Below are 27,306 nucleotides of genomic sequence, written 5' to 3'. Positions count from 1 at the left end.
CCTGGGTAGCTGGAGGTAGGGGGAGGGTTACTAAATGAAGACTTTCCCCACCACCTCCCTCACCAAGAGGTATCTTGGCAACCCAGCCAGAGGAAATTTCAATCCTCAGGCAGTCACAAAGTCTCTGAAAATTAAACAATTACTGGAATCAACCCACAAAAGTAGGCTAAGACTCATATGTTAAACCTAAATAGAGTAACTTCCTGTAAAATATTTAAATAGAACCCAGATTTTCCTAACATAATAGACAAAATGTCCAGGATATAAATCAAGAAACAATAAAATCACAACTTGAATGAATGCCAACACCAAGATGAATCAGATGTTGTAGTTAGTCTGATAAGAATTTAAAGGCAGGCATTATGGAAATGCTACAATAATCAATTACAAATTCACTAAAGTACAAGTATAAAAAAATCACAGAAAAGAAATAGAAATTATGCCAAAAAAAGTTATAGAACTAAAAAATAGAAATTAAAGACTTACTAGATGGGCTCACAGTAGAGTGGAGATGATGAATCAGTGAACATCAGGACAGAACAACAGAATTCACCCAATATGAATAATAGAAAAGAGATTGGGAAAAAGTGACCAGAGCCTCAGGGACCTGTGGACTCATAACAAAATAGCCAACATTCATATCACTGGAGTCCAAGAAAGCAGAGGATAAAGAGGGAAGAATGAATGAACATTTGAAGAAACAAAGACTGAAAACTTGCCAAATTTGATGAAAAACATCAACACAGAGATTCAAGAAACTTTAAACAGAATAAATCCCAAGAATCCATGTCAATACACATCATAATTAAACTTTCAAAAACTAAAGACAAAAAATCTTGAAAGCAGCCAGAGAAAAACAATGAAGTCCCTGTAGGGATACACCATATGAACGGATTTCTCATGTGAGATCATGAAAAAGGAAATGTCAAAATATTTTTTAAGGGCTGAATGAAAAGAACTATGGACTCATAATTTTGTATCTGGAAAAACCAGTTTTTAGAAATGAAGGGAAAATAAAAACATTCACAGATGAATGACAATTGAAAGATTTTGTGACTAGCAGATAAATCCTGGAAAGACTGGATAGAAGTTCTTCAAACAGAAAGAAAAGGATAAAAGGAAACTTAAGCATCAGAAAGCAAAAGAAAAAATAGGTTAGAAATATGAGTCCATATAATAGACATTCTTTTGAGTATTAGTATTATAATTTGTTTCATTCATAAAATATGATTTATAAAACCCCAATGGAAAAAAAAAAAACTCGCAAAAGAAATGGGAGTTGTACAGTGAGTTAACAATAATAGGTAAAGGTGAGGAAGATAAAGAAACCTAACTGGAAGTGAGGTTTCTATACTTCATTTTAAGTAGTAAACACTGTGATACCAAGTACAGAGTTAGAAGTAGTATCCAGAGCAACCATATGAAAACTACAAAGAGATGAACTCAAAAGTGGTATAAATAAATCAAGATGAAATCCAAAAACATGTTCAAGTAACTTGCAGAAGGGTAAGAAAGAGAATAAACAGCAACGACATCCAAAAGAAACAAGTAGGAAATAATAAAAGAACATCCTAAAGTGCCAACATATCAATAATTGCCTTTGTTGTAAACTGTCTAAATATACCAATCAAAAGACAGATTAAAAGAGTAGATTAAAATATTAAAAAAACCCCACTAAATCCAACTATATGTTCCATATAAGAAATTCACTTTGTATTCAACTACAGGTAGCCTAAAGTAGGATGGAAAAGATACACCATGTACACATTAATAATAAAAATTAAAAGGAGTGACAGTATTAAAATCTCCTAAAGTAGACTTCATAGCAAAGAAAATTATCACAGACAAAAAGAGATATTATATAATAGTTAAAGGATCAATCTGTCAGGAAGACACAGTATACTAATTTGTATAAACTAAACCATAGAGCTTCAAATACATGAGGCAAAACTGTTAAAGCTGAAAGGAGAAAGAGAAGAATCTATAATTATTGTTGGGAACCTTAACACTGCTCCCATTCAGTAACTGATAGAAGTATTAGGCAAAAACATCTGAGCAACACAATCATCAAGATCTAATTAACATATAAAACAGACCATCCAACAACAGTAGAACATAATTTTCTCAATTTCTCTGGAACATTCACCAAGTAGAAAAAAAAAAAAAAAAAGCCCATAAAATATACCATAAAACAGATCTTGATAAATAAAAAAATTGAAATCATGAAGCTTATATGCCCTGACTACAATGGAATCAAACTGGAAATCTGCAACAAAGACAACAGGAAACTCTCAAAATACTTGGAAACTAAGCAACACACTTCTAAATAATTATGGGTAAACAATAAGCCTCAATGAAAATTAAAAAGTATATAGAACTAAATAAAAATTAGAACACAAAGTATATAGGAGGCAGCTAAAGCAGTATTGAGAGGGAAATTTATAGCACCAAATGCTTACATTTAAAATGAGGAAAGGTATAATATAATCTAAATTCTTTCCTCCAGAAACTAGAAAACAGAGCACAATAAACCCAAAGCAAGCAGAAGGAATGAAATAATAAAGAGCAGAAAATAAAATTGGAAATAGGAAAACATTACTGAAAAAAAAAACCCCAAGGAAACAAAAAGTTGGTTCTTAAAAAAAAAAAATCAGTAAATTTGATAAACCTCTAGCAAGACTGAAAAAAATAGAACACATATCACCTATATCAGGAATGAAATAAGATATATCATTCCAGGTAATGTAGTTGTTAAAATAAAGGAATACTACATACAACTATATGATCATAAATATGACAACGTAGAAAAAAACAGAACAATTCCTTAAGCACCACAGACTGCTGCAATTCAAAACGATGAAATAGACAATCTGGATAGCCCTATGACCATTAAGGAAATTGAATTTTTAATTAAAAAGCTTTCCAAAATCAAACTCAAGGCCCAGATAGTTTCACTGGACAATTCTATCAAACTTTTAAAGGGTAATTAAAACTAACTTTATACCTCTTCCAGAAAATAGAAGAGGGGGAAACATTTCCCACCTCATTCAGGAAGACAGTAGAGCCAGATAAAGACATGGCCAGAAAAAAAGAAAACTACAAACAAACATTCCTCCTGAACTTAGGTGCAAAAATCCTTAACAGAATATTACCAAGTATTTTAATACACAAAAGTAAATATATACCATGAACAACTGGGATTTATTCCAGGTATGCAAGACTAATTACCAGAATAGTCAAAATAATCTTGAAAAGTACAATTGCAAGACATAGTATGATACTGACATAAGGACAGACATATTGGTCAATGGAAATAACTAAGAGCCCAGAAACAAATCCTTATATTTATGGTAAATTGATTTTTTGCCAGAGCTATTTAGGCAACTCAATGGAGAAAAATAGTCTTTTCTACAAACTGCTGCTGGGTCATTTGCATAGCCACAAGCAAAAAGGTAGATTTGTTGCATACGCAAGCAGTTAACTCAAAATGGACAACAGACCTAACTGTAAGAGTTAAAACTAAGCCATTTAGAAAAAACTAGTCGGAATCCTTTGTGTCCTTGGATTAAAGAGTTCTTAGATATGACACCAGTAGTATAGCCCTTAAAAGAAAAATTTATAAATTGGACTTCATCAAAATTTAAAACTTTTGCACTTCAAAAGACACCATTAAGGAAATGGAAATACAAGCCACAACTTAGAGAATATGATGACAAATCATATTTCTAACAAAATATTTTTAACCAGAATAAAGAAATCTCACAACTCAAGAAGATAAACAACCTAATTTTTAAAAATAGGCAAGATTTGAATAGAGATTTCACCAGAGAAAACAAAGATGGCTAATAAGCACATGAAAGATGCTGTTTATTAGTAAAATGGAAATTAAAATAAAAATGTAATACTACTAGAATGATGATAATAAAAGACAATAATAAGTGAAGGCCCAGACATGGAGAAATGGAAATTACTGATTGAAATGTAAAATAATGTAGCCATTTTAAAAGGCCTTTTGGCAATCAAAAAAACATATCAAACATAAATTTACCATGTGACCCAGCAGTTTCATTCCCTGGCATATATACAAGATGAACACTCTATTTGTTTGAAGACTTATACTTGAATGGTCATAGGGGCCTTATTTTTAATAACTAAAAATGCATTAAAAAAAAAAAAAGCTAAATTTCCCTCAACTGGTGAATGGATGAACAAAATATAGTATATCCACACAATGGAATTCTATTCTGTAGTTAAAAATAACTGATAAGTGCTACAACATGGATAAACTTCAAAAACATGCTCAGTAGAGGAAGTCAGATGTAAAAGACCACATATCATATGATCCAGAAAAGGTAACTCTACAGAGACAGAAAGTAGATTAATGGTTGCCTGAGCCAGGGGTGGAACAGGAATTGACTGCAAGTGGACAAGAGTTTCCTTTTTGGGGTGATGGAAGTATTCTAAAATTGGATTATGGTGATGATTGTACTAAAAATCATTCAAATGTACACTTATAAGGAATGAATTCAATGATATATCTACTATGCCTCAATAAAAATCTTTAGCAGATGAATATCATTCCAAAATATTTTCTATGCATATATAGAGTGACAAAAATTCTTTTAAAATGTGTTCAGGTTTCCGAGGTAGCTCAGTGGTAAAGAATCTGCCTGCCAGTGCATGAGACGCAGGAGTTATAGGTTTGATCCCTGGGTTAGGAAGGCCCCCTGGAGGAGGAAATGGTAACCGACACCAGCATTCTTGCCTCGAGAATCCCAAGTACAGAGGAGCCTGGAGGGATCCATAGGATCACAAAGAGTCGGGCATGGCAGAGCAACTGAGCATGTATGCAACAGAACCCATATTAAGAAGGATTCTGACCCACTGTTGCATATCAAGCAAAGAATATTTTTCAGAATTGGAAAAACAGTTGTGAAAGGTCTGGACTATACCCTGTGAAGAGCCATGAAAAAAGCTGAGAATCTTTAGCTTGATGAATGCTTACTTGAGGCAACATGAAAATTCTTCCCAAATAGCAAAGAGTACTGCATAAAAGAGAGGTTTATGCTTATTCTAGTTAGCCATAAGGGAAAGAACCATGGTAGGCAGTTTCATAAAGAAAGCTTTTAGTTCAACATAAAGAATTGTCTGCCAGTTTTTCCCAAGTCAGTGTTCTGGAGAACACTATAACATATGAGGCTGAACAAGGAGTCGTATGTCTTTGCTGAAGGATTTCTGAGAATCTTTAATATCCAGGTGTTAAGAAGATGAAGTAATATTCTTCATTTCCAAAATTTATTTGTCCAAAGAAACTATTAGCACTGTTAATATCTCTGAGACAGTAGTTCATAGAACAGATTGAGTTAAAGCTGCTGAAATGGGGCCAGAGTATTTTCTGAAGAAGCAAAGTCAGGTTCACATCAAGATATTTGTGGAGGGACTTGCCTAGTGGTCCAGCAATTAAGACAACACACTCCCAGTCCAGGGGGCCTGGGTTCAATCCCTAGTCAGGGAACTAGATTCCTCATGCCATGACCAAGAGCCAGATTGCTACAATGAAGATCCCAAGTGCCGTAACTCAGACCTGGCCAGTTTTAAAAAGGTTATCTGTGGAAACTGGATAGTGTTGCTGTCAGTTCAACACTTCTGAAAACATGGTAACCAGGACCAGAGCTTGGGAAAATGGAGCAACTTTTCTTGTTATGTTTACAATGTGAGACTGACTCAAAACAGTTCTAGATGAGAATAATGGAGCAAAACCAATGGAAATGAGACTTTCTAGGACAGTTATTCTGAACATTTCCTCCAGCAATACTTTCCCCCAGAAGTCATTATGTTCCCATGTCTGTCCACTGAGTCATTCACTGTATGCAAGGTATTATTTCTCAACTTTTTTCACCAACACAGCAACAAACAAACAAAACCCTGTCATATTCTATCACTTCTTCCTTCAACTCCGGATTTTGTTAGAATACTGAAATGGGACCATGTCCCGCATTGAGCACTGCCATTTTAGAAGCTCAAACCTAGAGTACTGGGTTTACTAGAGTATTAACTTTTTTTTAAAATAAATAGGGCATTTAAATTTTGGGGGGAAAGTAAAACAAGAAAAAATATCAAAACAGATCCACTACTTTGAAGCTGAAGGAAGTACCAGTAAGGAAGTTGGTTTCATAAAAAATACTGTTATTATTAAATATTTGTAGCAATAAATACGGAGAAGGCAATGACACCCAACTCCAGTACTCTTGTCTGGAAAATCCCATGGACGGAGGAGCCTGGTAGGCTGCAGTCCATGGGGTCGCTAAGAGTCGGACACGACTGAGCGACTTCACTTTCACTTTTCATTTTCATGCATTGGAGGAAGAAATGGCAACCCACTCCAGTATTCTTGCCTGGAGAATCCTAGGGACGGGGGAGCCTGGCGGGCTGCCGTCTATGGGGTCGCACAGAGTCGGACACGACTAAAGCGACTTAGCAGCAGCAGCAATAAATAAGATAATATAATAAGAAAAAGGTGCGCCAACAACATTGAAAATGAGGGTTGGAAAATGATAATTAGTGTCTATACAGTTGCCCATAGGTGGGCATAATCTACAGTTAAAACATTATAGTCCCTAAGAAAAGCATATACTGTACAAGAATTGTTCATCAGGACTTCTACAGTTTATACTTTTCTGTTTTGCAGAACCATGTTTACTGTCTTTAATTTGGTTTCCAAGGACCTATCAATACTGAGAAAGGGGTGTTTGGATTAATAGATAAAATACTGTAATTATCAGAATGATATATCTTATCCTGTGTTAATAAAATATCATTTTGTCTTTTATTATTTGTACTGAAAAATTAACTGCAGTCTTACTGAACCTGAACAGCTGACAAGTCAGGTCCTAGATGAGATCACACCAGATATAACAATTCCTGAAATCCTTGTAAACAACAAATACACCGTTAATGAAGACATTTGAAAATACCATTTCTCTGTTATTCTGAAATTTGGCCTTAAATCAGCACTTCAAAAGGTGGGGTCATCTGCTCTAAATGGCAGGTAAAAGAATTCCTACAGAACTTTGATAACCACAAAGACCAATCTCAATTATACGTTTGTGTTTTTGGAGATGCCAGGCCAGCTGCAGCAAAACCACACAAGGTTTACTGAGTTCGATGACATATAGAAAGACATAACGTCTCAGGGACTTAGATTTAATGTACTGAAAAACTCAGTCCTAGAATTGCCTCTATCATCAGAGAAAAGTGAAGGAGATCAGTTCATTGTGATGCTACTTCTCTCTCCCAACCAAGTTGGAGTAAAAAATGCTTGAAGATGGTGATGGCCAAAACCAGAGTCAGGAACTGGGTCTGGGCAGAGTCTAGGGAACCATTAGAGCCTTGTCTTCTTGGTTTCCAGGTTGATCATATTTCCTTGGATTTGAGGGGTCTGCTTATCTGCTGACCCCTGGACATCCTCTGGCTTTAAAGGAACATAGTAGTATCCCATGATGGAGAAGATCAGGCAGACCACCAGCATAAGACAGGAAAACAAAATGAATTCGGCCCACTGTAGGAAGAAATACATATAAGAGAAAAATATGGAGAACCTGATACTAAACTGGTCTTTCTAAGATGAAGACTGAGGAGCAGACTGACCCAGGGTCACCAGTTTTGGAAAAGCTTTGGTAAGAAAAGACAGGACTAATTTGCCTCTCCTGACATGGGCCTATGGTGGCCATTATTGCAGCTTATCTGTCTATTTTCTTGGCAAAGTCTATGTTTAAGACAGAGGGCTGAGTGGGAATGTGGGGAACAGAGGGGTGGGGGAAGGGCAGCAGAGGAAGATGGAGGGAAATCCTTGGGTAGACATGTGCTCCTGCTTTTCTTAGTACATACCTGGGCCAGGCCACTGAACTGCGCCACAATAAGCACAATGATATTCCCAAATGCTATCGTCAACAACCAGGCCGCCTGGAGTACAGACTTCATGCTAGAGGGAGCCTAAAGAAGACACAAATCTGTGAGTAAAGAAACTCTCTACACCACTCTCCTGTACCAAGCATCTACCCAGAAAAGTTCTCCCACCCAAACTTCCAGATTTGAACTTCCCCCTCTAAGTTCAGCATTCACATTGATTCAGGGAATATGTTTATAGTAATTGAACATAGTAAAATGATTCAGGTAATAATGTTCATCGTAACAAGATGGCACTCTTAACTGAATATTAATTCATTATATCATATAATCTTCATTACAACCCTAAGGGAAGAGTTCTATTACTATTCTTATTTTACACATAAAAATAGCTTTAGAGAGATGATCATTCACTTGCTGAAGGTTACACAATAGGTATGCAGCCAAAATTTGAACATGGGCAGTTTGATTCCACAGTCCTTATTCTTAATGTTTAAGTATCCCTTTCTGGATCCCAAATATGGATCCAGCCTGCCATGTTCCTGGAGGTCAAGCTGATTCTCTGCTTAAGATCGTAAAGAATCTAAGGCCCAAAATAATGGAGATCTTGGCCACAGTCACATAACTAATTAAGACAGTGTCAGGATTAAAACTCCATCCTCTGAGCAATAGCTCTACCTCCACTTTCCACTTGCAAAAACCTACCTGAGAATAAGAAAACTCAAGTCCTGTGACAGAGAACATGACCTCCCCAGCTGTAACAAGGGCATATTGTGGTAGCTGCCATGCGACGGACATTTTGTTGGCTGGGATGTATTCCATCTTCCAGGCCTGAGGACCCTGACTGGTTCTCTTAGTGAGGGAAACAAGAAATGGGCTTGTTAGGAGTCTCGAGTAAATATTCTCGGCCTCTGGCATTTATGATCTTGTATCCATCTCCTCATTGTATTGTCATTCTTGTGGTACCATAAAGAAACAGCAATTTCTACACAATTTCAGGTTTTTGAAATTCCTTTTGGTAACACTGCACTCACTTGGCTGGCTTCAGTCAATCAGATACCATTATTGCAGAGACCTTAAATGGCAGACTATTTCATACTATAGTATCCCATCATTTTGACCTACTGGGTATTTTGATTCTGGCTAACATATTAAATGTAAAATGGCATCTGAATTTTACAAACAATGAATTTTCAGAAAAGCATGTACTTTAAAAAGTTTAATTCTTTGTTCAATTTTCTATGTAAGTACAATTAAAATATTTCTCACATTTTCCATTTAAATATTTATTTTACTAAAATTACTTTTATCAGAATATTATAATATCAGAATAAAAATCAGAAATTATTTTCTTGGTAACTCTTACACTGAAGATTTTCTTGATCAATTTTTTAAAAATCCATATCAAATACCATCTACTATTTTGTATTCTATTTACTGGCCATTATTTTTAAACTCACACATAAAAATTTTGTCAAAAAGATGCAATTTTCCTATAAAATTTTGGTCAAAAAGAATCTTTTCAAGGTCAATATTTTGTTATTAATGTTACCAAATATACATGATTCTACAATCATTTTTTTTAAAATTATTTTCACTAAATTTTTAGCTGAGTTGGTTTTCTTGTATATAGATTGTATTTAATAATATTTATTATAATAAATGAAATGGAATTTTTGAAATTATATATTTTCCTTGGAATAAAACCAAGTTGACATTGAAGTCGCTCAGTTGTGTCTGACTCTTTGCGACCCCATGGACTGTAGCCTACCAGGCTGCTCCGTCCATGGAATTTTCCAGGCAAGAGTACTGGAGTGGGTTGCCATTTCCTAGGTAGTAAATGTTATTAGATAGTAGGTATAATATCTGGATATATCATGAGATTAATAATAGCAGAGACAGAAAGTAGACAGGTGGTTGTCTAGAGCTGGGGAGTTTGGGAGGAAATGGTGAGTGACTGCTAATGAGTATGTGGCTTCTTTTTGGAATGAGGAAAATGCTCTAAAATTACACAACTCTGAATTTATTAGAAACCACTAAATATATATTATTAGAAATATATTCTGTCTGTATTGAATATATAATATATATTGAATGTTACCTTTACATTTAAAACCATTATATACTTTAAGTGGGTAAAATGTATGCTATGAATTATATTTCAATAAACTATAATAAATGGAATACTAAAGATATCATGCTAAACTAATTACAATTAATAAAATTTTATAGATGATTCTTATCACAATTTGAGAAATTTTCTTATTCATGGTCCTCTTTTTATATTTAATACAATGTCAAAAATAATGAAATAAAATTGGAATCAAGGTTGACATCAGAATTAAAATTCAGAGGTATCATGCCTAATTGCTGACACAATTGCTTTTGAGGGACCTTTGTGTAGAGATTGACATTTGCTACCAGTCTTGGTATTTCAGACTATGATGTGCTAGCAGATGTTTTCTAGGAGCTAGGGAAACCACATGTGAAGTGAGTCAAGAAGACCAAAATAATTTTTGTTTTCTTGGTGCCATAATGGGACTGGAGCAGACCATGTCACTTCACAGCAATGACTCAAGATAAGTTATGTCTACCATTCCTCAAGACCTTGGGCCTCTTGCCAGTGTTTTCTCTTTTATGTCCTCTATTTAGATCTTAGGAGTTTTTTAAAGTCACTATAGAAACTATCACCCTACACTAGAAATAACTGAGAGAGTCAATTCCTAGGTAGGTTGATAAGAAGTCCAGGGTCCCCAGGGAGGAGAAAGGGGTCTGGGTCTCTCAAGGAGGAAATAGGGGGTCTGGAGTTCAAGGAGGAGAAAAGGACAACCTTTTTTTCCCTTTAAGCCCATATCTGATGATTGTACTGCAAAACAACTCATGTTGCTCAAGGATATGTTTTGCTTAAACTCTGTAACAACAATGTATCCTGCTTGAGGACCTGTTTCTCCTTCTTGAGAACCTTCTTACTAATCCTGTCATTTTAAAATGTATGTTATGAAAAAAAAAAAAAAAATAAAAAATAAAATGTATGTTATGGGAGTGGGTCTGGTAAGATCTTTCTGTTGTTAGTTCTAATCCCATTATCTTAAAATGTAAATTGCAGAAGTAGGTCTGGTAAGACCTTTACAACCTTGAGACAGTCTTTTGATTTACTGTAATAACCAATTGAAAAAATATATAGCTTCCTTGCTAAGACTAGCAAGGGGGGCACTCTTCGTCCCCCTTCTGATGTCTATGTCAGAAGCTTTCTCTGTCCCTTTTTCACTTTAATAAAACTCTGCTAGACTAAAGCTCTTGAGTGATAAAGCCTGGTCCCTGGTCCTGAAGCTAAATCTTCTTCAGAGATCACAAATCTGACAATGTTCACCATAAGCCATCATAAGTATGTGATGCTGTCTTGCCATAGAGTAAGATACAGATAGATATAGATTATATATAAATTTAGATATAGTATAGTTACATAGATATAGATACAGATAAATGGAAGAATAGAGTGAGAATGGTCATGAGCTACTTACATTTGTAATAACAAACAGATAAGTTGCACCAAAGTCTAGTAGACCCAAATTCAGTGAAAAATCCTCATTTTTTGTTCTACAATGCACCACAGGATATCTGGGAACAGGACAAATTTAGATTAGAAGAAACATTACAGTTTAGAAAAGCACTTCCATTTCTGGTGGAAGGAGTGATTTTGTCTCTGTATTGATGGTGAATCAAGCAGCAAAACTACCCTTTCTCTTTGAGGAGAGGAGTATCAGAGTGGATTATTTTCATACCAAGTTCTTTTCTACGCCTGATCTGAGATTTCATTGCCTGTTCGGTATGTTTTTTTAACCTTAAACCTGAATGCAAAATGCACAAATTGCCTTCTATTGTGAACTTCAGACTCTAAGTCTTCTCATCTAAGTCTTACGAATTTTTCTCTTCTGAGTATTATGAATTAGTGGAATAGCATAAAACAGTGAATCTGAAAGGAAAAGCTCAAAGTAACAAGGTATTTACAGGAGTTACCAAAGGGTAGGAGTGGGAGCCAATGATAAACTGGCAAACCTCCAGGAGATAGTCTTGTTAAGTATTCAGTACAAGCATAGTTTCACAACAAGCTTAGTTTCAATATATCTGTGCAGAAAAACAAGAGACTGAGGAAAGGAGGCAAAGGCTGAAACAGAGCAGGAGTATGTATATATTTTCAATTAGCTGAGATATACCTAATCTGCCCACCTATACACAAAGAAAATATTTAAAAGTCAGTTGTTGATAAAAATAAAATGTCCACAGGGTAGTGCTCTTACTCTCCTCTTTGCACAGTTCTGTAAGCAGACACACCATAGTCTTCACCAACAATGAAGGATGCATCTGTACCCAGGGAGACATTGACCTCTTCATGCAAAGTGTTAACAAACCTGAGGATAGAGACATTGTTAGAGATTAGACAAACTCTCCCACCTGATAAATGGGCAGGGGCCTTTTCTGTTTTGTTTATTGCTATATGCCTAGTGCCTAGAACAGAGGCTAGTACATAAAAGGTACATAATATATATTGTTAACTGAATGAATAATGAACTTGCACATAAGTAATTAGTAGTCTTAGCTGTCCCTATCTTTTTCTTTCCTTGGGTGTTAGTTTTTTGTCTGCTACACTCTCACCTGATCTTGGCTAGGATAACACTATTGTGATCACTCATGGCAGTCTGAAACTCAACTCACCACTGGTGCAACCAATTTCTTTCCCTTTTCTAATGATGGAATTCATCAATTGAGACTCCATATGAAAAATAATTATGTATATATAAATACATACTAGTATTTATATAAAACTGATACTCCATACTCTTATAAATGAAGTCTGATTTGCTTTATGCAAAACTCAGACTCCAGCTCACAGCAGGTTGAGCTTTCATTGTTTTGAGTCTTCAAACAAACTTGAACTCTTTCAGAACGATTTTTCTAGTCTTTTGAACCTGAGCCCCTAAATTGGTCCCTCAGTTTGGGTTTTTGGTAGCATATGTGTTAGTCCCTGGCGCATGGGATTAGAAGGGCAGTTCTCTCTAAAACCCTTAATGTTGATTCCTGGGCTTTCAATCATCCTGCACTAACCCAGAAATCGCTTCCTTTTCATCCTTCCTGGAGGTTCCCATTGCTCTTTGACCCAGGGAAGTCCTGGCCTCACTGTTGTATGACTTATTTGGATCTGTTTACTTTTTCTGAAGCATATGTGCTGTTGCTGCTAAGTTGCTTCAGTCGTGTTAGACTCTGTGGGACCCCACAGACGGCAGCCCACCAGGCTCCCCCGTCCCTGGGATTCTCCAGGCAAGAACACTGGAGTGGGTTGCCATTGCCTTCTCCATGAAGCATATGTAAAAGCAGATTAATGTGACTGTCCCAGCCTTCAGTGACATTCAACTTTTCATTAAAAGTTCTCCTCTAAAATGCTGTTCTCTACAGCAACCATCTAATCTTGATGGCCATAGACACATGCATCTATATCATGTCAGATTCCTGCCCCAGTGAGCAGGTGACCTCTTCAGGGATCCATCTCTGTAATTGTCCCAAGGTGCCTAACAAAACCTTCAGCTTGATCTAGATTCAAAAACCAAGTCTTTTGAATCCAAGTATGTTACCTTTACTAAACCATGATGCTTGTATATGTTTATTTTAAACTTTACTTTAAAAACACAGTAACTATAAAAGATGTTCAACTACCAGTAATGAAGGGAGGATTATTTGCTTACTTCTAAATTTCTCTCTGGTGATCACAGAGAGGAAAGCACTCAATTATTTTCTTAAGAGCAAGATAAGTGGATAACATGCAGCAGAAGCAATTTATGTGGCAGAGCACAGAGGGTGTTCATAGGTCATCTTTGAGTACCACATGCAAAAGCGAGCCAAAAGACTTGGTTTTGAATCTATGTCTCTCACTTCCCTGGGAAGTGTGTTCTGACACCAATGCTCCTGATCTAGGAGAGAGCATCCTAGTACGAGACAAGCAGAGTGTGAAGTTTCTTCATGTGAAGCCCCACAGCTCAGAAGAGACCCCAGATTAAAGAGAACAGAGAGGCCTGGGTCTCCGTGACAGCCAAACCTTGTGGCTATCATCCCATCGGTTGTTTTGTTTTCTTCATCCTTCACCTACAATAGAGGGAAGTAAAAATCAGTTACAGGTGCCTAGAGGGAACTGATAATCATAAAACTTGATCATCATGTATATCCTTGGTAAGATACTGATGAATCAGTCTTCATACTCTAAGATAATTAGAAACTAGGCCATTCTTCAACTTACCATCATGCTAGAAATACTTTCCCCATCTTCTCGAATGATCAGAGTGTACCACATTTTCTCCTCCACAGAATGCTCAGTGTAGACAGACACATTGTGATATTTCAGTTGAAAGTAGAAATTCTGCCTTTTTGTCTTCAGGTGGAGTTTGGAATAGTGTGGCATATTCTGCAGAGTAAAGAACCTGTCACTTTCACCTTCTTCCCCACCTTGAATACTGCAGTCTCATAGTACCCAAGGCAGGTGACCTCATCAGATACTTTCAACATTACCCTTTAACCTCATAATTCTATTTCTAGGAATATACTATAGGAGTAATTAGAGGCATGAATGAAGATTTATGAGTAAGGATATTCATTATAGAAATATATATAATAATAAAAAATTAAATGCCTATTAAGGAAATATTTTACTAAACCATGGTATATCCATAGAATGGAATATTATGTATCCATTCAATTCACATTCTCAAAGTTTACCTAAAGACATGGGAAAATCATGACGATCATGCTAAGGAAAAATCAAGGTCAATATAGCACATAGTGTTTCAAGACTTTTAAAAAAGTAGTTTGTTTACTCATTTATAAAAAAAAATGCTAAAACTAAATATGATTATCTCTGTGTGATGGATTTATAGGTGATTTTTCAATCTTTTGACACAGTCCCCAATTTTCAACAGTAAATGTATACTACTTTTATTATTTAAAATATTTTTAAATGAATATTTCAGAATATGTATAGTATAGCAGTGAAAATATATAAGCCAGACTCTTCAACAGGGTGTGTGTTAGGAGGCAGTTTGAAATAATAATACAGATTACAACCTATTGAGCTTACAATGTTCCAGACACTATGCTAAACACTTTATATATAATATTTATCCTTACAATAGTTTTTGACATAAAAAGTATTGTCATTTTACAGATGCTAAAATTGAGACTTATAAATAAAATAACTTCTTCAGGGTCTTACAGTTAGGGAGTGGCAGAACCAGGAATTGGACTGGGGCACTTCGATTTCATAGGTACATGCTGCAAACCACTGTATATGCTGCTGCTTTGCCACATAATCTGAAAGTGTTTCTAATTCACTCATGTCCATACGTTACCTGAAAGGATTTGATGGACTCTGCCAACAGATTATTATTTTCATCACCCAGCACTGTTACTTTGACCTCATCATCTGCCAGATTCAAGACTTGAAGGAAAATCTCTTGGGAATCTGGCTGGCATGTGGCTATTTCCTTAGGAGAGAGGACGTGTGTTTGAATTACTAGAAAATAACCCTTCAAATACAATGAGAACACATACTTCAGTCCTATTTTGATAGCCAAGTTTATCTAGCCATGAGGACACAGTTTTCTATGTCTAAAGAGCATTTGGCTTTGAAGGCTCAGAAGGCAGTTTGGAGGAGGAAATTCCAACTCTGTGTAGCAAGCACTGATGCCAGGTAACAAACTCCATGCTTTTTGACTCAATTGTGGCCCCATACATCACTCCCCAATAATGGCTATTCAATCTGCCAAAAGATATTTGAATGTCTGGTAAAGTATGAAAGAAATGGTTCTATATCTTGTATACTGGTGTTTGGAAATTCCTAGACAATGTACTCTACATCACCAAGATGGGAGGTGGCCTTCATTTTGCACTGCTGCTCTACCTCTATATCTACTCATTTACCAGAAACACTTATTATGCACCTTTTAAAAAATAGCTACTGTGGTAGGGCCCAGTGAGTCAAGATTGAACAAGTTAGAGAAATGAACAAAACAGATTTCATCCTGTCCTCGTGGACCTTAAGATTTACTGTACTCACATTAATTTTTATCTCTATAGCAGCAGCAACTGCAAAGCCCAGGCATGCTAATATCATACCGACAGCCATTTTCCTAAGCGATCTGAAGAGGAAACAGAGAGGCAGTCATACCTAAACTATAGACTCTAAAGAATAAAATCTAAACTTCCTAAGCTTACTTAATTTGTTCTCAATTACTTTCAAAGTATTTCCTAGTACTCCCCTTCATATATCCTCCTTTCTACCTTTACTTGAGTCACACTGAACTGTTCTTTGTAACACACCAATTTTTCCCTCTTTGTTTATGATTGTTTTTCTATCCATTGTGTCATAATTACAAAAATAATAGTAATATAACCAGATTCATTGAATATTCACCATATACCTGTCACTGTATACGGAGAAGGCAATGGCACCCCACTCCAGTACTCTTGCCTGGAAAATCCCATGGACGGAGGGGCCTGGTGGGCTGCAGTCCATGGGGTCGCACAGAGTCGGACATGACTGAGTGACTTCACTTTGGCACTGTATATTACCTTCTTTTCCTCTTCTGCAGAAGACTTTCTTGACCCTGGCCACTCTCTTCCACCTCTGCATTTCCCTGGCACTTTGCTTCCATTCTTAGAGCACTTAACATAATTCATCATTTTCAATAATTAACCTTGCATATTTTCTAGCTCTCTAACTAAAAAGTAAATTCATAAGGAGCAAAATTTGTGCTTTTGCATTTCCATAGCATGTGGTTCTGAACTCAATAAACTACTCAATGAATGAGTAAATGACAAAAGGTCATTTGAATATGGTAAGTGGCTATCAAAAGGAAATTGCTATTAAAATCAGAAAATATAGAAGACTTAAGATCCTCCTCTGTCAAGCTTTCCAAAGAATAAAACTTCTATTTAGAATAGGGGGAAAGCAGTAATTAGGGACAATTCTGTCCTCTTCTGAGGTCCCTCATTTGTTTCATAAGGACAGTAGGAGATTTAAGGCGATTAGTTTTCACCAAAGGCTTTGAACTTCTTTGAAGAGGCAACTTTCAAGAACAAAGCAACAAGCTGGTTTAGGAGCCTAATCTCATATATTTTTGACTTTTCATAAAGCATAGCCCTAATTCTTCAACATCAAGTATGTAAGTCTGCAGTAATGGATTGGACTCTCTGTGACAAGTATTAATTAGATATAATTCCTGTTCTTCAGTATTGTTGTTGTGCTTAGTCACTCAGTCACGTCCGACTCTTTGCAACCCCATGGACTGTAGCCCGCCATGGGATTTTTCAGGCAAGAACTACTGGAGTGAGTTGCCATTTCCTTCTCCAGGGGATCTTCTTGACTCAGGAATCGAACCCACAGCTCCTGTATCTCCTCCATGCAGGCAAACTCTACCTGCTGAGCCATCAGGGAAGCCCTGTTCTCTGGCATTAATAGGCATTTAATCTATCATGGATAAACAGAAGCAGAAAAATGATAAATCAAAACAAATCATCACTAAGAAGAAAAGATACTGACTGTTTATTAAACTGGACAAATATTGAGTCAGGCTGGAGCAACAAAGGCATAGTAAACACTTACGTGAAGTTAATGCCACACTTGGAGACCAGACGATAAATGACAAGGTCAAACAGTGGGATGAAAATAACAATCAAAAAGGGATTTAGCACCTGTAACGCCATGGTAAAAACATTAGTTCCAAGTGTTTTTCTATCATGAGTGTGAGCATGTGCTCTCATTCGCATGTGTGCACACTCTCTCACATCCAAACACACTTTCATCTATGATGTACAGAATGACTCCACGTTGTTCAGCCCCTTTACACCCAAGACTCTATTTCCCCTGCATAGCACATTAGCTTCCAAATATCCCAAGGAACCAGTTTCACTCTAAACCTGTTTTTCTATCAATTGATTAGGAGCTCTTCCCTTCCATTTCACTTATCTCCTCCAGTTCCACAGCCAAGAGAAAAATGTCATAGTCAGGAGAAAGGAAGGAAAGAAACAAGGATTGAGGATTGTTGAAGAAGCAGTTAAAAAATAACTAGGAGTCAACATCAAGCAGAGACTCTGAATTTGCTGCTCACACAACTAAGTTGTACACTTTCTTTGACAATATTTCCATGATACTTGACCTGGAAATAAATCCAGTGTTTACACTTTCCTTGTGAGCTCAAAACTCAGTCTCCCTGGAGTTGAGTAGGAGCTACCTACTAACAGAGAATGTGAAAGAGAAGTGTGGGGCTTAAGATTATTTTCATCCCTATGTTTAGCCCTCCTCAGCATACAAGGAAAAAAACATCAAATTATGGTTGGTAATCCTTCTTATTAAATGTCGAGTTATTGATGAGGAAAGAAATAAGTACCTGGGAATATAGACAAGTCTCTTACCTGTATCTGGTCAGGCTGAAGCACAAAAAACCCCTGAAACATGGTAACAAATCACATTAAGATAATGGCCTAAAGACAAAGTCTAATCAACAAAATCAACAATATTGATAATTAGCAGGTGAGAAGCATAAGGTAATATCCATCAGGTCTTTTGTTCAGGACCACTATTATCTTTGTAAGGGTATGTGGGGGTATAGGCTAGAGATGGTTTTAGGCTATGGCTTCTGAAGGCAGATGGGCCTAAGGGAGAATCTTATTTTCTGTGAGTTATGCTTTCTTTAACTTGAAAGAGACTAGAGTCAGTGTGTTTTTATTAATCCCAGTAACTGCAGTCATAGGTGGTAATAATGTGAAGGACAGAAATGTATGGCGGTTACGGTGATGTCTCCCATTGACACAAAGTGTTTCTAAAGTTGTTCTCCAGAGGGTCAAAAAAGAAGACAACCAGGTAAGTCCCGGACAGTCAGAGGAAGGGAAAAGGTGAAATTATATTAAGGAAGCTTCAAACAGACCGGCTGATACAACCCTGGTGTTATTCCTCTCTGCCCTCTTTATAACTGAGATGGCAGGAAAACATACAATAATCTAGACAGTGGGAACAAATGACGGAAGAGTTTGTCAATGTATGGAAATTAGAAAAATAAAAAATTATGTTTAAAAATTTTCCATTATTTCTGTATCTATGTGCAAAATATCCTCCTCTGGATCCTATGTTGTGAGCCCTGCCTGAGATGGGTCAATTGTGTTGTGTTCTTGTTCAGTCGCTAAGTCGTGTCCAACTCTGCCACCTAGTGGACAGCAGCACGCCAGGCTCCGCTGACCTCTATCTCCCAGAGTTTGCTTCAATTCATGTCTGTTGGATTGGTGATGCTATCTAACCATTTCATCCTCTGCTCCATGCTCTTCTTCTTTTGCCTTCAAACTTTCCCAGCATCAGGTCTTTTCCAAGAAGGTGGCTCTTTGTATCAAATGGGCAAAGTATTGGGGCTTCAGCTTCAGCAACAGTCCTTCCAATGAATATTCGGTGTTGATTTCCTTTAAGAATTGACTGGTTTGATCTCCTTGCAGCCCAAGAGCCTCTCAGGAATCTTCTCCAGCACCACAATTCAAAAGCATCAATTCTTTGTCACCCAGACTTCTTTATTGTCCAACTACTTGTGTTGTAGCAGCAATCAAACCTGCTGTGCCCTGGTCAGGCTTAAATAAAAGAAAATATCCATGCCCAGGCTTTACCACTTAATTTGCTATCCTCGCAATGCTTCCTGTATACACTGAAAACTTTCCATCCTTATATTTCTGATTTCTAAAGATAAGATTCTTTTATTTCCAGACTCTCTTTACTTTGTCTACCTACTCAGTATCTTCATGCTAATTGCATCTCTTATAATTTTATGTCACTTTTCAGGCAAAAACATAAAGAAATTTTTCCTTAGTGTGGATTAAAAAGAAAATGATAGACTGGAAAAGTCTCTTCTACTCACCAAATTCCCATTCATCCTGGTGGCTTGCAAGGTCCATCGTGATCCCTACAGCAAACAGATGCTATTAGAGGAAATCCCTTTCCTTTGAGAGAGAAGGGGCTGAAGAAGAGGTAGTTTTCAAAAGAACTACTCTTACCTGCTGATCCAAAAGTGCCCAGAACATGGGCAATGGAATATAAAGGAACAGTACCCTGGTCAGTGCCTTTACATCCATAATGAGCTGCTTCTGCAAAGAGGAGGAAGAAGGAATAGGCTGAATTGGCAATTAAGGATTTCTTGCTTGGAGTAGAAATGGCCCAGAACAGTAAGAGAGGAGGTCAAATACAGTAGGAGGGAATCAGTTTGGTTATTAGGAAAAACTCTATGGAGGCATCAGATGTTTCTGCCATTGAACTTACTGGGTATTTCTCAGCTGCCCAGTCCACCCAGTGCTCTCGCTTGGGATTGTCCCCAGAATGGTTCTTGAAACGACTGGAAATGGCAAACTAGGGCAGAGCATAGATATCAGAAGAGAGAAAAAAAACAAACAAAAAACCCATCCCCTGCCTTTTCCATTTCACTGTATCTTCCCTTAAACACACATACTCTTGAGTGACTTAATCTAACCTTTTAATTTCATCATACATTGAATTTCAGAATATTTGAAATATAATTTCAACATATATGATTACATTTCAGAAAACTTTTGCCAGTTTTTAAAAATGATTATATTATTTTTAGCTTAAAGTTTAAATAGAGGCATCAAGTGAAGTTTGATCAGTCCCACTTTCCAAAAGTCACAGAAGCAGTGCAGAGGTCATTGAGGAAAGTGTATATCCATATTTGAAGGCCTATAGGCTCAGAACAGCATTTCTTTTCTTGTGATTGAAAAAGGTAGGCAAACAATTCATGAACTTACCCAGATACATTTGACCACTTGATTCAGTATGTTTCCTTCAGGAGGTGGTTTTCTGTATAGTTTACTTCCCATTGCAAACACAACTGCAGTAGATAAACAAAGTTCTTAGCTTCTCATTTAGCACATTTAGTTGTCAACACGAAGGACACACTGCTGAAATGTAGGAATGATCGGCACATCTCATAAAGGGTGGGAACTGACTGATGCTCCCTGACTTTGGAGTCATAAAAACTATGGGAGCAAGAGAAAAATTAAATGGTAAATGTGTAGACTTTCCTGTAATGACAGAAATGAAAATCACCTCTGAATTCACACTATTCTTCTCCATCTCTACATCTGATATACTACGAACTTTCACCGACCCTCTCTTTTGAGTGTATTTCCTGCCTGCCCCTCTTCTGCATCACCAGGACTATGACTCATTTTGAACCTCACAACTTCTACCCTGAATTTTCAAAATGGCCACCAACTAGTTTCTCAATCCCTGTTTGCCTCTCCTTTTTTTCATCTGCTGCCAAAATGTTGTTTCCAAGACCTATCTAGTAAGCCCAAACTCCTGATATGGAAGGCTTTCTCAAATTCATTATTATCCTGATGGTTATTATTATCATTAACAATCTCTTGAAGGTTTATTATTATATGTAAAGTGTTAAGCATTTTATATAATAGTACTGATTTAAACTGACAAGGATTTTACATATGAAAAAATCAAGGATTAAAGAAGTCAAGCAATTTCTACAAAATTTCACAACTGTGAAGTGCCAGAAACTGCATTTTTTACCTTAGGCCTGTTGCCTCAAAAATTTATATTCTTAACCAACATAAAGCACGTCAGTCATTCATTCTTGCATCATATACTTTGCTGGACACTTTATGTTGTTTAGTCAGTCAGTCAGTCATGTCTGACTCATTTGTGACTCCATGGACTGTAGCCCACCAGGCTCCTCTGTCCGAGATTTTTCAGGCAAGAATACTGAGGTGGGTTGCCACTTCCTCCTCCAGGGGATCTTTCCGACCCAGGGATCCAATCTGTATCTCCTACATTATAGGTGGATTCTTTACCACTGAGCCACTGGGTGAGCCCTTTGCTGAATACTACAGAGAATAAAGATATAAAAAGATGTGACCCTGTCTGCCATGGAGCTCCTCTCAACTTACCACTTCCCGCTTTTCCCTCATTACTCTCCATTTGGTATTCTGTCCTCTAACCACTGTTCATCATTCCTACTAACAATTCTGTTTTATTTCTGCTCTTGAGCTCATTCTCTTTCCTTTAACCCTCATCCTTAATCACATCTCCAAAGCTATCTATAGATGAATTTAATTTTCTTAATTTCTCCTTTATTTTCCAAATTGCCAAAATGAGAAATTACTTTTACAATTATAAAAAAAGTAATTTTCTTCATGTTTATCAATTTTAAGTAAAATCTGTGGGAAACCTCCACCATGGTACCATCTCCGATGTACTTTCCTCCTGAATGGATTTCCCAGCTCCAGCAAGATGCCTCTCCAGCAGCTACTCTACCGAAGATGCCTTCCTCAGTGACCAGTAGCAATTTCCAATATCCTTACATCTAGAAGCCCTGAATCACTTTACTTTTCTCTATCTCAACTTTTTAATTTCTCCAGTCACCTCAGTCAGTTCACTACACCACTTTTACTTTATTCATCCTATCAGTTTCACCAAACTTCCCCAAATACTATGCTTTACCTACCACAGTCTTCTTATTGTTGATAGGAAAAATAGTTCTAAGAAAGAATTTTAATCCTGTGAGAATTTTATCCTGTTGGCAGATAAAGAGATGTCGAGACAAGTGGAAGTTAACGGACAGGAAGTAGACTGCTCTTGAAACTAAGAATGATCCTAAAAAGGGGCTGAAATTCTCAGGAATTTTGGTCTAAAAAGTGACAATGGAGTGATAAAAAGAAGACCTTGACAAGGTCACACTTAAATTTCAAGACCACTTAACTAAAGAAGGTAAATAGGGACCTTGTGTTTCTTTACCATCTCCTCCCATGAGTGGACATGGTTGCTTCTTACTTCACAAACAAAATAGAAGGCTTCAAATGTAAATTCCCTCAGCTTCTTGCCACCACATCTATTAATTTCTGTTTTCACATCTATTCCTTCCTCTCTCTAGTTAGCTGAAGGTGATGTTCTTCCTCCTGTATAAAGGTAATTGTGCATGCGTGCTTTCATACTGGTTATACTGCCTTATCTTACATCTTCAACATCTTTCTTCACTGGAGTGTTTCTAATAATATTCAAGCATTCTCAATATCCTCTCCTGACTTCATGTCACTTTCAGTTATAAATAGTTACTATCTTCCCTTTCATCCCTCTGTTCACTTCCCAATCTGCTTTAATTAGTCTTGAATCTCTACCAATCTACCATAACTGATATCATGAAATCAATGATCTTTGTGTCCCTATATTTAATAGACATTAAAGCTGGGAAAGCATTATCTTGCTTTCCCCAGTCAGTAACATTTGTTACTCTGAATGATTCCCTTCTTGAAGTCTTGTTATCCAAGGTAAAACTACTATCATTTTGGCCGTTTGTTTCCAGTCTTATTTATGGGTTTTTCCTCTTTGCTTGCCTTTTAAAAAAAAAAAAAACAAAAAAACCCTTTACCTAATTCAAACACAAAATTTCACTCAACACATTTTTGTTGTAAAGGAAATACAACAGCTTATAAGTAATGGCTGACTTGTATAAAGGTATGCTTAATACTGAATAATCTCATTTAATATGAATAATATAAACACATATCAAAGACTTGACAATCTATATACTGGAGAAAATAATCAACATTAAATTTTCACTACATTAAGACTCATTCCCATACAAACTGGAAACATTATTCTAAAGGTTTATGTCATGGAGGTTGTCCCTGAGAGATTTGATTCTGGCATTATTGAAATCACAGTGGTTCTTAAAATAAGAGGTTCTGTTTTCTGCCTCTCCATATGCAGTTTTTTCCCTACCTGCACAGCCCTTCCCCAACTTTTCTTTAGTGAATCTTTATTTGAATAATTACTCGTACCTTTGCTGCACCTCCTTTTAGATATGTTTATTTCTGCATTTATCAAGTGAAGAAAACTTAATTGTTCACTTTCCTGTATCTTTACCAGGACAACAAAATTTCTTGTGAAACAATTACTATGACCTGTTTATCTCTAATGCATAGTGCCTAGCTCATTTGCTTGTCTTTTAAATACCTGGGTTCCTCAGGGTCCTATTCTTGCTGTTTGTACTACTCTTATTATCTCTTAGTTATTCCATTTATTTTCATGCTTAACTGATATCCATATACTAATAGTCCTAACTTTTTATAGCTTAAAAATCTCTCCTGAATTTTAAAAAGGCATCTCCAATAAATGTTTGATACTCCTAATTATATGGTCTAAGGACATCTAGAATGGAACATGCCCCAAACTAAATTGATTAGTATTGCCCCCAAACCTATTCTCCCTTATTTACTCAACTCAGAACCCTATATTCAATCTTGACTTATCCTTTCCCTTTCTTTCACACGATGTAACATATCAAGTTTGTCAATTCTGTCAGGGTTGAGGAAGGTGAACTAATGGAGGCACTCACTTTCAGTAAAAATTTAAGGAAGTACCAAAAATTCAGTAATCAAGACAGGGTATCCTTGTCTTACCCTTAACCCATTCTTTCTCCATATTACAGTCAGAGATACCACTGAAAAATAAACATCTAACAATCATTCCTCTATTCAAAATCCTTTTGAAGTTCTCTACTATTCTCCTGATAAAGTTCTAATTCCTTAATAGGTTAAAAGCCTTTCATTATCTGGTTTCTGTTAATTTCTCCTCTTTATCTTTCTCATTTATGCTGTAGGCAATTTGAATTCCTTCAAGGACTTCAAATATATCATACTATTTTTCAACCCCTTGTCTTATAGATACCAAGTCCCATTTCTGTTTCACTTGCAATCTCTTCTGTGATTCAGTTCAGTTCAGTTCAGTTGCTCAGTCATGTCCAACTCTTTGCGACCCTATGGACTGCAGCACACCAGGCCTCTCTGTCTATCACCAACTCTCAGCATTTACTCAAACTCATGTCCATTGAATCAGTGATGTCATCCAACCATCTCATTCTCTGTCATCCCCTTTTCCTTTCACTATCAATCTTTCCCAGCATTGGAGTCTTTTCAAATGAGTCAGCTCTTTGCATCAGGTGGCCAAAGTATTGGAGTTTCAGCTTCAACATCAGTCCTTCCAACGAATATTCAGGACTGGTTTTCTTTAGGATGGACTGGTTGGATCTTCTTGCAACCTAAGGGACTCTCAAGAGTCTTCTCCAACACCACAATTCAAAAGCATCAATTCTTTGGCACTCAGCTTTCTTTATAATCCAACTCTCACATTCATACATGACTAATGGAAACACCATAGCCTTGACTAGATGGACCTTTGTTGGCAAAGTGATGTCTCTGCTTCTTAATATGCTATCTAAGTTGGTAAGAACTTTTCTTCTAAGGAGTGGCTGCAGTCACCATCTGCAGTGATTTTGGAGCCCCCAAAAATAAAGTCTGCCACCATTTCCATGTTTCTCCATCTATTTGCCATGAAGTGATGGGACTGGATGCCATGATCCTAGTTTTTTGAATGTTGAGCTTTAAGCCAACTTTTTCACTGTCCTCTTTCACTTTCATCAAGAGGCTCTTTAGTTCTTCACTTTCTGCCATAAGGGTGGTGTCATCTGCATATCTGAGGTTATTGATATTTCTTGATTCTAGCTTGTGCTTCATCCAGGCCATCATTTTTCATGAGGTACTCTGCATATAAGTTAAATAAGTAGGGTGACAATATACAGCCTTGATGTATTCCTTTTCCTATTTGGAACCAGTCTGTTGTCCCCTGTCCAGTTCTAACTGTTGCTTCCTGACCTGCATACAGATTTCTCAAGAGGCAGGTCAGGTGGTCTGGTTTTCCCTTCTCTTTTGGGATTTTCAGTTTATAGTGATCCATGCAGTCAAAGGCTTTGGCATAGTCAATAAAGCAGAAATAGATGATTTTCTGGAACTCTCTTGCTTTTTTGATGATCCAGTGGATGTTGGCAATTTGATCTCTGGTTCCTCTGCCTTTTCTAAAACCAGCATGAACATCTGAAGTTCACGGTTCATGTATTGTTGAAGCCTGGCTTGGAGAATTTTGAGCATTACTTTACTAGTGTGTGAGATGAGTGCAATTGTGTGGTAGTTTGAGCATTCTTTGGCATTGCCTTTGTTTGGGATTGGAATCAAAACCGACCTTTTTGAGTCCTGTGGCCACTGCTGAGTTTTCCAAAGTTGCTGGCATACTGAGTGGAGCACTTTCACAGCATCATCTTTTAGGATTTTAAAGAGCTCAACTGGAATTCCATCACATCCACTAGCTTTGTTCATAGTGATGCTTCCTAAGGCCCAGTTGACTTCACATTCCAGGATGTCTGACTCTAAGTGAGTGATCACACCATTGTGATTATCTGCATCATGAAGATCTTTTTGTACATTTTTCTGTGTATTCTTGCCACCTCTTCTTAATATGTTCTGCTTCTGTTAGGTCCATGCCATTTCTGTCCTTTATAAAGCCCATCTTTGCATGAAATGTTCCCTTGGTATCTCTAATATTCTAGAAGAGATCTCTAGTCTTTCCCATTCTATTGTTTTCCTCTGTTTCTTTGCATTGATCACTGAGGAAGGCTTTCTTATCTCTCCTTGCTATTCTTTGGAACTCTGCATTCAAATGGGTTTATCTTTCCTTTTCTCCTTTGCTTTTGACTTCTCTTCTTTTCACAGCTATTTGTAAGGAAGGCCTCCTGAGACAGCCATTTTGCTTTTTTGCTTTTCTTTTTCTTGGGTATGGTCTTGCTTCCGGTCTCCTGTACAATGTCACGAACCTCCATTCATAGTTCATCAGGCACTCTATCAGATCTAATCCCTTGAATCTATTTGTCACTTCCACTGTATAATTGTTAGGAATTTGATTTAGGTCATACCTGAATGGTCTAGTGGTTTTCCTTACTTTCTTCAATTTAAGTCTGAATTTGGCAATAAGGAGTTTATGATCTGAGCCACAGTCAGTTCCCGGTCTTGTTTTTGCTGACTGTATAGAGTTTCTCCATCTTTGGTTGCAAAGAATATCATCAATCTGATTTCAGTGTTGACCATCTGGTGATGGCCAGATTAATTGTGATTAACTGCTGTTAATTCTTTAGGTCTTATCTTCCATTTCATTTCTTTAGACCAAGCTTTTCTGAGCCTCAAAGCCTTTAGTATCCCTCCTATTTATTCCTATAGCTTCCTCTGTATTTCCCCAGTTGTGACAGTGATCATACTATATTGAAAATTCCTGTTTACATGTCTGTTTCCCTCCTCCTGCTAGACCACATACATTCTTTGAAAGCATGAATGCTGTAGCTATCTAATTCACCAACGTGATCCTGATAACTAGAACAGAATCTAACACATAAAGGCTCATTAAATAAATGTTTGTTGAATGAATTAATGAGTGAAAAAATCTAATGAATAAATTATAGTGAAAAGTCAGAGAAT

At 36.8% G+C, this 27,306-nt stretch overlaps 1 protein-coding gene across 3 annotated transcripts in view; it reads right to left on the bottom strand.

The window, feature by feature from the left end:
- Positions 1-7,126: 7,126 nt before the first annotated feature.
- Positions 7,127-27,306, bottom strand: part of LOC136173206 (solute carrier family 15 member 2-like) — a 46,832-nt gene continuing 26,652 nt past the window's right edge. For 2 of the 3 annotated variants that reach the window (XM_065942657.1, XM_065942656.1), the window contains exons 9-22: positions 20,740-20,822; positions 20,240-20,326; positions 19,978-20,067; positions 19,842-19,886; positions 18,361-18,393; positions 17,552-17,640; positions 16,004-16,085; positions 15,297-15,431; positions 14,192-14,356; positions 13,994-14,040; positions 12,204-12,314; positions 11,427-11,523; positions 8,611-8,757; positions 7,421-7,992 (exon numbers count right to left, since the gene is read on the bottom strand). In XM_065942657.1, the coding sequence (XP_065798729.1) occupies positions 7,693-7,992; positions 8,611-8,757; positions 11,427-11,523; positions 12,204-12,314; positions 13,994-14,040; positions 14,192-14,356; positions 15,297-15,431; positions 16,004-16,085; positions 17,552-17,640; positions 18,361-18,393; positions 19,842-19,886; positions 19,978-20,067; positions 20,240-20,326; positions 20,740-20,822 (1,511 nt within the window). In that variant the 3' untranslated portion in view covers positions 7,421-7,692. Of the gene's footprint in view, positions 7,993-8,610; positions 8,758-11,426; positions 11,524-12,203; positions 12,315-13,993; positions 14,041-14,191; positions 14,357-15,296; positions 15,432-16,003; positions 16,086-17,551; positions 17,641-18,360; positions 18,394-19,841; positions 19,887-19,977; positions 20,068-20,239; positions 20,327-20,739; positions 20,823-27,306 lie in introns of all 3 variants that reach the window. The other variant, XM_065942658.1, reaches the window with a different exon arrangement.

This window comes from Muntiacus reevesi, chromosome 8 (genome assembly GCF_963930625.1).
Source record: "Muntiacus reevesi chromosome 8, mMunRee1.1, whole genome shotgun sequence".
Taxonomy (NCBI): domain Eukaryota; kingdom Metazoa; phylum Chordata; class Mammalia; order Artiodactyla; family Cervidae; genus Muntiacus; species Muntiacus reevesi.
Note: the sequence above shows the minus strand (reverse complement) of the source record. Positions and strands in the feature narration are given on the sequence as shown.